The 10,968-nt window shown below is 41.6% G+C and overlaps 2 protein-coding genes across 2 annotated transcripts in view; one reads left to right on the top strand and one right to left on the bottom strand.

The window, feature by feature from the left end:
- Nucleotides 1-1,168: 1,168 nt before the first annotated feature.
- Nucleotides 1,169-9,689, top strand: cyp51a1 (cytochrome P450 family 51 subfamily A member 1). Its single transcript, XM_088986890.1, has 10 exons — nucleotides 1,169-1,435; nucleotides 1,501-1,599; nucleotides 2,561-2,737; nucleotides 2,826-2,952; nucleotides 3,052-3,226; nucleotides 5,422-5,541; nucleotides 5,636-5,831; nucleotides 5,891-5,986; nucleotides 6,926-7,094; nucleotides 8,999-9,689. Exons 1-10 carry the CDS (start codon nucleotides 1,271-1,273, stop codon nucleotides 9,175-9,177), a joined length of 1,503 nt encoding a protein of 500 aa, XP_088843016.1. The 5' UTR covers nucleotides 1,169-1,270; the 3' UTR covers nucleotides 9,178-9,689.
- A 62-nt stretch (nucleotides 9,690-9,751) lies between these two features.
- akap9 (A-kinase anchoring protein 9) overlaps nucleotides 9,752-10,968 on the bottom strand; it is a 57,773-nt gene continuing 56,556 nt past the window's right edge. The window contains exons 41-43 of the mRNA XM_088986891.1: nucleotides 10,449-10,572; nucleotides 10,244-10,374; nucleotides 9,752-10,166 (exon numbers count right to left, since the gene is read on the bottom strand). Coding sequence (XP_088843017.1) covers nucleotides 10,120-10,166; nucleotides 10,244-10,374; nucleotides 10,449-10,572 — 302 coding nt within the window. The 3' untranslated portion in view covers nucleotides 9,752-10,119. The remainder of the gene's footprint in view (nucleotides 10,167-10,243; nucleotides 10,375-10,448; nucleotides 10,573-10,968) is intronic.

The following is a 10,968-nucleotide window of genomic DNA, read 5'->3' as shown; positions in this document are numbered from 1 at the left end:
CAACCGACGTCTCTGGACAAGTTCTGTCCATAATTTGTAAAATGGCTTCAAATGACTTCTACTGAGCGTATTTTACAAAGATTCCACCGCATACACAGTAAAGTCTCGTTATATCGATATCGGATATATCGATAGTCCCGGTTATATTCCGGAATTCTGAATATTCCGGAAGTCTTGTTTTTGAGTTGGTGACGAGTCCGTACGTGACGTCACTGAAGGAACACCCCTCACTGAGAAAGCGACACAATGCATTTTGGGTACTTTGTTTGGTCTGAAAACTTCGTGTTGATCCGTGTTGATGGCGAAATTCGAAGGAAAACATAAATAACGCAATGGTGAATAGTTGTGTGTTGCATCAAGACTACTATTTGATACTAGTTGACACAAATTCCCAGCAGACTAATCAGCTCATTTCCAACAGAGCTTGGGCGCCATCTTGTTCATTTTCTGGGACGCTACATTGGAGTCCAGACGCCTCAAAATGAGACAGAAGGACTTCTTTAATCGATTGCAAACATTTATGCTTTCCTCTTCAGAACTATTTGAATCATATTCTTAACTTGATGAGTAACAAGAAAGCCTCTTCTCCGAATCTGAAGCCATTGTTTTGATTCTAGAGCAAGGCAAGACGTCCTGGCGTGACGTCACGAACAAGGGGGTGGGATCTTCTGAAACTCGCCATCTCCGAGGTCATTTTGAAGTAGTTTTGGGACACTTTAGCTCATTTTTATTGGTGTTTTGCATTTGACTAAAAATATCAGCCTGCGTGCTATAAAACGTTTTTCGGATGTCAGTTAAGAAATAAAAAAATGGTGTCGGTTGTCCTTTAAAGTTACATTTATAGTAACGAAGCAGTCATTTTAAAGTATTTCTGAGGGACTCGTGACGTCACAACATCGAAGGCGCCACCAATCTTGGAGTATTTTTGTAAATTACGCCTCAAAACTGGATTAAAAAATCGATATATCCTCTCTAAATTTTCATGAGTATTGAATCTCTTTAAATAAAAAACAACATTATGTATTATCGTCCGGCCGCTCAGTGACATCATAACACCTGAGATCGGTTCAGACGGAAGCAGCCAATCGTAAGAGGAACTGCTTGACGGACACGACACCAGCAGCCAATCGACAACTGGAGTCGGTCAGGCGGAGGCGGGACCGACGTCGACAGGGAGCAATGACAGGGAAACAACACCGGCGCCCCAATAATTTCGACTGGAATTGTCTTCGATTCTTGTGAAGCGATCCGGGGAGGATAAATTTTAAATATGTCCATGCACTTGTATCAAATAAGTTCGAAGGTACTTGGGGACACTGTAGGCGAAATGAGCGATAACCTAACTCCCTTGATCCTGGCTGCTTCTGCCATCATGCTCAGTTTGGGATATTTTTACAGCAAAATACTTCTCAGACAGACTTCTGACAAGAATGCGGTAAGTTTTACTCAAGATAATGAAAATAATACATGAATTTAAATTCTTTTATTTTTCCTCCTCAGATTTATCCACCGTACATCCCTTCCAGTGTCCCCTTCTTGGGACATGCTGTTGCGTTTGGCAGAAGTCCCATTGATTTTTTGGAAAACGCCTATGAAAAAGTACGTTATTTTAATAATACACGAGTTTTAACAATTATATCTTAATATATAAAACAACATGGACAAAATGATATGACGTTTGATGCAATGTAAGTACATTTTAGACATTCATCATTAGGATCAGCATACATACCATAAGTGTCCTTGATAGTTTTGAAAGGTGCTTATAAATGAAATGTATTATTATTATTATAATTTATAAATTTTTATTTGGGAATTCTTTGGGAGCCAATCCCCAGGCATGCCTGGAATACCTCACCAGGGGAGGCATACTAATCAGATACCCGAGCCTCTTCATCCGGCTCCTGGTTAATCGGAAAATCATCGATTAATTGTCAAACGGTTCAGGGTGTCCCCCGCCTACTGTCCGAAACTGGCAGGGATAACTCCAACATGCCCTGCGGCCCTAATACCCTCATTTCAAGCTCATATAACTCCAGACCCATATAATTTAGGAATTAACTGTTTTTTTCCGATGAAACAAGAGAGTCAAGTTTCTTACACGGCATTGAATGTTTAGGTTGTCCTAAAACTGCTTCATGTCACAAAGAGGGTACAGCAAATGCTGAAGAATGAATGACTCTCTGTGTCTTTGTGTTGTCATATTTGTTATTTAGTTTTTTGACCCCCCCCCCCCTTTCTTTCCTTTCCTCTTCCTTTCATAACTTTGCTGCTGTGTTACTTCCGGGTAGAGCGAACACTGGCGCGAATGGCTGCCGCTGCTCACCGGCACAAAAAAAATCACGTGACTGTAAAGTGTCCTTGAGAATTTTGAAAGGGACTTAGAAATTAAATGTATTATTATTATTATTATTATTATTATAAGGATGAAGTGGCTCGGATAATGAATGAATGAATTAAATACATTTCCAAATCTGAAAATACCCCTGGGAAGTTTCCTGACATTTGCAGATAAGAAATAAGTAAACCAAAATGGTTAAACCTGTGACATCCTCCACAGTATGGGCCGGTGTTCAGTTTCACCATGGTGGGCAAAACCTTCACATACCTTTTGGGAAGTGACGCCGCATCACTCCTCTTCAACAGCAAGAACGAGGACCTGAACGCCGAAGACGTCTACTCCCGCCTCACCACGCCCGTTTTTGGCAAAGGAGTCGCCTACGACGTCCCCAACCCAGTGAGAGTCGGTCGGGAATACTCATTTGTCATCCAAAAGAGGAGGGAAAAAAAAGGATGTTGGATGTTGTTTATGTGCTTGGGTGTAGATCTTTCTGGAACAAAAGAAAATGCTGAAAACGGGCCTGAACTTGGCTCGTTTTAGGGAACATGTCAAGATCATCGAGACGGAGACTGTTGAGTATTTTCAAAGATGGGGAGAGAGTGGGCAGAAAAGTAAGATCAATCCCTTCATCCATTTATGGCCCCCAAAAAATAACAGCACACTACACGTTATTCATCTCGTTCCATATCTGAGTCTTTCCTTACTTTCAGACCTCTTTGAGGCGTTGTCCGAGCTCATCATTCTGACGGCCAGCAGCTGCCTCCATGGCAAGGAGATCCGCGGCCTTCTGGATGAGCACGTGGCTCAGCTATACGCCGACCTGGATGGAGGCTTTAGTCACGCTGCGTGGCTGCTGCCAGGATGGCTGCCACTGCCCAGCTTCAGGTGGGAAGATGATATCGTTGGAAACCGTGACGCTTAGCAATATTTTCCTTCTCAGAGGCTAGATTAGCAATAAATTAGTGTTTATTTTTTTTAATAACCTAGCGGCAGTTCATATTTGCTGGAAACACTTGTGGGATTTTTTTTTTGTGTGTGTGCAAAAATTCCACAGGATGGCGCCAAAGCCCCGTTATGGACCCCAAAAAAACGCAGTGTCACCAGTTAAATTTTGCGACAGAAAATTACATTTTCCGCATCTTCAAAAGATGACCCTGCGCCTTATATATGGAAAAGGTTTGAAAATACACCATTCATTAAAGGACAACCGACGTCACTTTTTAACTGACACCATAAAAACGTTTTATAGCATCTAAAATACCCAAAACATACAGTATGATATTTTTAGTCAAATGCAAAACACCAATAAAAATGACTTAAAGTGTCCAAAGTCTGCAAAAAAATTGAACTGCGAATTGGGCATTTTCAGAAAGCCCCGCCCCCTTTCATGACGTCACACCAAGACGTCTTGCATTGCTTGTGAATCAAAACAATGGCTTCCGATTCGGAGAATATGCTTTCTTGTTACACATCCAGTTATGAATATGATTCAAATAGTCCTGATGAGCAAAGCATACATGTTTGCAATCGATTAAATAATTTATTTGGGCCATTTTGAGGGAACATTGGGGGACAATCTCTCACAAAAAAAGAGGCACAAAAAGGCGACCAGCTCCGGTGAAGAATGAATCAGCCCGTTTCCACAGGCTGATATATTCCTTCCATGGAGTTTGCCTCCCTCTGCTGGCGGCTTTTGGGTGTAAGACATGGTTTAAAAAAAAAAAAACAGTACAGCAAAATACATTGACGTGATGGAACGACGCTACGATGCGTCTTTTTTACGGTGAGGAGGCGGTCCTTTTCTGACGTCACGTACGGACTCGTCACCAACTCAAAAACAAGACTTCCTGAATGTTCAGCGCGAGTCTTAAAACGTAAAATATAGCTATATGCGGTGGAATCTTATTAAAATACGCCCAGTAGAAGTCATTTGAAGCCATTTTACAAATTATGGACACAACTTGTCCGGAGACGTCGGTTGTCCTTTAAAGGACAAGTTGTGTCCATAATTTATAAATTGACTTCAAATGACTTTTACTGAGCGCATTTTACAAAGATTCCACCGCATATGGCTATATTTTATCTTTTAAGACTCACGCTGAATATTCAGGAAGTGTTGTTTTCGAATTGATGACGATGCCCTAAGTGGCGTCACGGAGGGAACACCCCTGACAGAGAAAGCGAAACACAATGCATTTTGGGTACTTTTTTTCGTCTGAAAACACCATGTTGATTGCGAAATTAGAAGGAAAACTACATAAATAATGCGATGGTGAATTGTTGTGTGTCGCAGCCAATTGCGGTAACACACATAAAGAAGGTGTAAGTTGACACAAATTCCCAGCGGAAAAATCAGCTCATTTCCAACAGAGCTTGTGCGCCATCTTGTGCATTTTCTGGGACGCTACATTGGAGTCCAGACGGCTCGAATAGATACGGAAAGACTTCTTTAATCGATTGCAAACATGTATGCTTTCCTCTTCAGAACTATTTGAATATTAGTTTGAATCATATTCATAACTGGATGAGTAACAAGAAAACATCTCCGAATCTGAACTCTCTGAAGCCATTGTTTTGATTCTGGAACATGGCAGTGTGTGAATAAAAGTGACGTCACGAACAAGGGGGCGGGACTTTCTGAATCTCCAGTTTTGAGCTCATTTTGTGGCAGTTTTGGGACACTTTAAGTCATTTTTATTGGTGTTTTGCATTTGACTAAAAATATCAGCCTGCATGTTTTGGGTATTTTAGATGCTATAAAACGTTTTTCTGATGACAGTTAGGAAACAAAAAAATGGTGTCGGTTGTCCTTTAAGGGTGCGCCGTATACACCGGAAAATACGGTATGCACTTGCGTCGGGTTTTTCCATGCGATACACATGCAAGTTATTCCTGATTTTTTTTTTCATAAAGGTGCCATTTTATTTCTAAGCGCCTTTCAAAACTCTCAAGGACACTTTAAAGTCACAGGATTATTTTGTGCGGGTGAGCAGCGGCAGCCATTCGCGCCCAATACTGGGCTTTTTTTTTTTGTGGTGCCGGTACTACTAGGATGATTGAAGATGTTTTGTCATCATTAGGAAGCGGGACAAAGCTCACCGGGAGATCAAGAACATCTTCTTTAATGTTATCCGGAAACGAAGAAGCTCAGAGGAGAAAGCGGATGATATCTTGCAGACGCTCATGGATGCTACCTACAAGTAAGAATAAAAAAAAACATTTTAAATTCCTGTTCAACGCTAGTTGGATTCCAAGTGGGATTCGTGTTTTTTTTTCTCTCTCCATTTTTTTCAGGGACGGGCGTCCACTGTCAGATGACGAGATCTCCGGCATGCTGATTGGCCTCCTGCTAGCCGGTCAGCACACGTCGTCGACCACCAGTGCCTGGTTGGGTTTCTTTTTGGCCAGGGACAAAGCCACACAAGAGCGCTGCTACGCCGAACAGAGGGCCGTGTGTGGCGACCACTTGCCCCCCCTTCACCTGGATCAGGTATCACTTGATGAATCTGAATTCAATCATGTGTTTGTGATTAATGACATTGTTTGCAGTTGAAGGACCTCAGTCTGTTGGAGCGTTGTTTGAAGGAGACGCTTAGGCTGCGGCCACCCATCATGACCATGATGAGGATGGCTCGTTCTCCACAGGTAACGACATCCATCCGTGTTGATTTTCTACACGGCTGCAAACAAAAAAAAAGCCACCGAAGCGCATCATGTAGATCAGGGGTGTCAAAGTCATTTTTTGCCGCGGGCCACATTGTAGTTATGGTTTCCTCTCGAGGGCCCTTATGAATTTGGGGAACCCATTAGAATGTTTAAACCCCTTCAAATATTGCATATAGAGCACACAGCAAATTAATGAATAACTCGTTTTCAAATCTGAAGTCAAGAATAATGACTTTTATTGTGGTTGACATCCAAAAATATGACATTTTGGCTCAGATTTTAGCAATCATCGTGGAATTTAACAAGTTTGATTTGCTTTCGCGGGCTGAAAAAAATGATGTGACGGGCCGGATTTGGCCCGCGGGCCTTGACTTTGACACCGGTGATGTAGATGTTCAAATTCTCTGTGTAGTATTTTAACTAATTCACTGCAATTCACAAATTTATTCTGGAATTTAAAATATGACATAGAGCGCCATTCACAATTGTGTTCGTTTTTTTTCTTGCTTTTGTGCTGATAAAACTGACATGGCCTCTGGCAATGTGTTTTCTTTTCCACAAGGGGGAAAGATTTCCCTTTTTTCCATGTGAGCGCTTTGTTCCAGCTTCAGCTGTTGTTAAAGCGCTATCTAAACCAATATGTATGTACAGAATTGCATTGTATTTTGGACAGCCGTCCTCATTTCAAGCTCATATAACTCTAGACCCATTTAACTTAGGAATTAACTTTTTTTCAGATGAAAAAAAAGAGTAAGGTTTATTACGCTGCGTTAAATGTTTATGTAGTCCGAAAACTCAATATTGTGTAGGTCCTGGAATTTGAGTAACAATGACAAAAACCCTGGCACTGGAGTGGACACATTTTTGCACATTGTATGGCATTTCTAGTAACTGCAATGTCGCCCTATGGTTCTACAGACTGCCTCAGGGTTTACCATCCCCGCGGGCCACCAGGTGTGCGTGTCTCCGACTGTAAACCACCGACTGCAGGACACGTGGTGTGAGAGGACACGGTTTGACCCCGACCGCTATCTCAACGATAATCCTGCCGCTGGCGAGAAGTTTGCTTATGTGCCTTTTGGAGCCGGTACTCATCTTTTCTATGCTAAAAGATCAAGCATTTTTTTGGTCATTTATTTGTTTAAAAAATCTATTGGAGAACAATCAAGCAACAACTTGAGTCATCTAGCTGACCAAAGTCTTTTAGGGGATATGTCACTTCAAGGACAACCGAAACCTCTGGACAAGTTGCGTCCATAATTTGTAAAATCACTTCAAATGACTTCTAATGAGCACATTTTACAAAGATTCCACGGCATATAGCTATATTTTACGTTTTAAGACTCGCGCTGAATATTAATGAAGTCTTGTTTTCGAGTTGATGACGATGCCCTAAGTGACGTCACGGAGGGAACGCCCCTGACCGAGAAAGCGACACACAATGCATTTTGGGTACTTTTTTCATCTGAAAACACAGTGTTGATGGGGAAATTAGAAGGAAAATTACATAATGAGATGGTGATTCGTTGTGTGTCGCAGCCAATTGCGGTAACAGCATAAAGAAGGTCTAAGCCAGGGGTCGGGAACCTTTTTGACTAAGAGAGCCATAAAAGTAAAATATTTGGAAATGTTTTTCAGTGAGAGCCACACGCACGCGCGCACATAAATGCTCGCGTGCGCGCGCGCACACACACGCGCGGCCACTTTTCAACAAAATATCAGAATGTATTATTTAAAATAACTTTGTGATAGTACTCACCGTTAACATGGATGGTTTTCCGTTCCTCGTGATTGGTAAAAATCCAGGCAAACGATCGGAATGAAATTCAATTTGCCGGTCCAGGGGCGAAGTTACTGCTAGCTAGCCTGCACACGGCTCATAAGCTTCCACACTTGCTATCTGCAATCTACTTCTCGCAGAAGTATGTTGATGCTAACGTTAACATGGGGCTTGTTAAAATGTCACTGGCATTCGACTGTTTCATCGATGGTATTGTTTCACTGCAAATTAGAATCAGAACATTTTCTCTCCTCTAATGCTCCGGTGCATTCACGCTGAAGTGCACTAGTTGGGCTCATTTAAAGGGGCGTTTACCTGTTTCAACATGACGGCCGCTATCATCCAATCAAAATGGCGCTTTCGGCCATTCTAGGTCAGTGTCATCCAATCAAAATTGCGCTTTCCGCCAACTGCAGCCCCATCGGGAAATGAACGGCGAAAAGAACGATATGTATTTAGTTTTATCAGCGAGCCATATACAATCATCAAAAGAGCCATATATGGCTCGCGAGCCATAGGTTCCCGACCCCTGGTACAAGCTTACACAAATTCCCAGCGGACAAATCAGCCCATTTCCAACGGAGCTTGTGCGCCATCTTGAGCATTTTCTGGGCACTACATTGGAGTCCAGATGGCTCGAATTGATACAGAAGGACTTCTTTAATCGATTGCAAACACTTATGCTTTCCTCTTCAGAACTATTTGAATCATATTCAAAACTGGATGAGTAACAAGAAAGCATCTTCTCAGAATCTGAACTCTCTGAAGCCATTGTTTTGATTCTGGAGCAAGGCAGTTTGTGAAGGAGTATCCTGGTGTGACATCACGAGGGGCCGGGACTTTCTGAATCTGCCTACTTTCGATCTCATTTTGTGGCAGTTTTGGGACACTAAGTCATTTTTATTGGTGTTTTGCATTTGACAAAAAATATCAGCCTGCGTGTTTTGGGTATTTTAGATGCTATAAAACGTTTCTCTGATGTCAGTTAGGAAACAAAAAAAATGGTGTCGGTTGTCCTTTAACAGAAAATAATTTTTGTTGTTTGACTCAATCCTATAGTATTAGATGACCTGAAAAAAATATGGATAATCATATCAATAACAATAAAAAAGTAGCATGTCATTTTTCTTAGTGCTTAAAAATCAATGCTAATAGGGGGGGGGGCATGGAAAGTAAATCTCCAATTTCTGATTACTGTATTTCTAATACAGGGAGACATCGCTGCATCGGGGAGAACTTCGCCTACGTGCAGATCAAAACCATCTGGTCCACAATGCTGCGCCTGTACGACTTCGACCTGGTGGACGGATATTTCCCCACCATCAATTACACCACCATGATACACACCCCCCACAACCCCGTTATTGCATACAAAAGAAGGAAACACTGAGGACTTTGTAACTCACAGTTTTGTGAAAAACTGACCCACTAAGAGCGCTTTGTTACAGATTCAGCGGTTGTTAAAGCGCTCTATAAACCAATATGTATTGTGATGAACCACGGCGCCTTCAGTGGGGCTGGGAATTTTCAGAATACAACAGGAAATGGAGCATGAAAACTCAGCAACTTTTACTGACGATAATTAGTCTGTGAAGAGAAGAAAATAGCTTTTTTTTAAAATAAAAATGTAAAAAAAAAAACAATCCTACTTCTGTGAAATGTAAATATGAAGTGAGGTTTCTAGATGTTGACAGCTTCTTAATTTTGTTTGTTTTGTTAATTTATGTTTGGGTTCTAAACTTTATTAGGTAGTCAGTTTTAAAGCCTGTACTGATTTACATGTTGGGTAAAACCGGGTCTACTTCTGTTCATATGTGATGAAAAATAAAAATCAGATTTGCAAATAATAATAATAATACATTTCATTTATAAGCACCTTTCAAAACTCAAAAGGATACTTTGCAGTCACAGTATACATGTTCGCGGTATTACCCAACCCCCCCCCCCAAAAAAAAAAAAAATAATAATAATCAAATTTTGCCTTTATTTCAGTTTATGCCAAAATAGCCAGAAAAGCTGCTATAAAAATACACTCTACAAATGTCTTCAGGCCGCTTTGAACAAAACACCCGTGTAAAGATTCCGGTTAAGCCCACCTCGCTCACAACCAACACCCACACTAACACAAATTAACGTCAAATATATATATTTTTAAATTATCCACAAACAAAATGTACACCATTTATCACATTAAATTATGCACCATTCGTTCAATTGGTGGCCGCAAAACGGTCTCTTGCACGCTGTTTTTTTTTGGGGCAGGAAGTGTTTTTAGTCCATGTGCAAAGAACAGTTTAGCATCAAAAAAGGCAACTCATTTTGTTCTGTGTCTTCATCTTCTCAAACCAAAATGTAATGGAGCGAGCGAAGACGAAGCACCTGGAAAAAAAAACCCCAAAAGAATCAGAGATCGATTGCATTGGAAAGAAGCCGAATGTCAATGAGTGAAAGAGAACCTGACGTGACGCTCCCCAGCCTCCTCTGCAGGGCTTCCAGTCGGGAGATGTAATCTGTGAGGGCTCTGTCGGGGTCGTAGTTTTGCAAGTGGGTGCAAGTGAGTGCCCCGGGGTCTCCTGCCATGAGAAGCCTAAGAACAAAAATAAAACAAATTGTGAAAAATTGTCATTCGGTCTTGGCGGAGGCTTCTGAATTTTGTCCCACCTGTGCTGTGCAGAAGAGATGGGAGACCTGGGGGATTCCCGCCCGCTGCGTCCTTGGGTTGAACCCCCTCCTCGATCTCGGTACACGTCCAAGCCTGGGTGGATGTAATCTCGATCGTCGCTCGCTGAAGAACACACAAAGAAAAAAAAAGTTATACACTTGTAAGATTTCATGTCTTATATCAGTGTCTGAAATAACGCCTGCCCGGACGCCCGGGGCGTGCAACTTTTACGTCGGGCGTACAACTTACAAAACGTCTCCGCCCGGGTGGCCGACAACTTCAAGGAAAAAAAAAACGTTTTTTTTTTTCAAATCAAACATTTGCTTTATTTAAGAAAGCAAACGTTTGAACAAAGATTTGGACATTTTGGAATTTCAGTTTGTTTGTCAATTTGCTTACTCGGCACGTCAGCCAATCAGAAGCCTGCTTCATGCTTCCGGACTTTCTGGAGCGTTTTAAGACATGCATTTGCATATCATTTTCCAAAGTAGATGCACAGAAACTCAGCCCCAGAAGAAA

Source organism: Hippocampus bargibanti, linkage group LG20 (genome assembly GCF_051943395.1).
Source record: "Hippocampus bargibanti isolate YZ-2025 linkage group LG20, ASM5194339v1, whole genome shotgun sequence".
Lineage (NCBI taxonomy): Eukaryota > Metazoa > Chordata > Actinopteri > Syngnathiformes > Syngnathidae > Hippocampus > Hippocampus bargibanti.
This window is presented reverse-complemented; position numbering and strand designations above follow the sequence as displayed.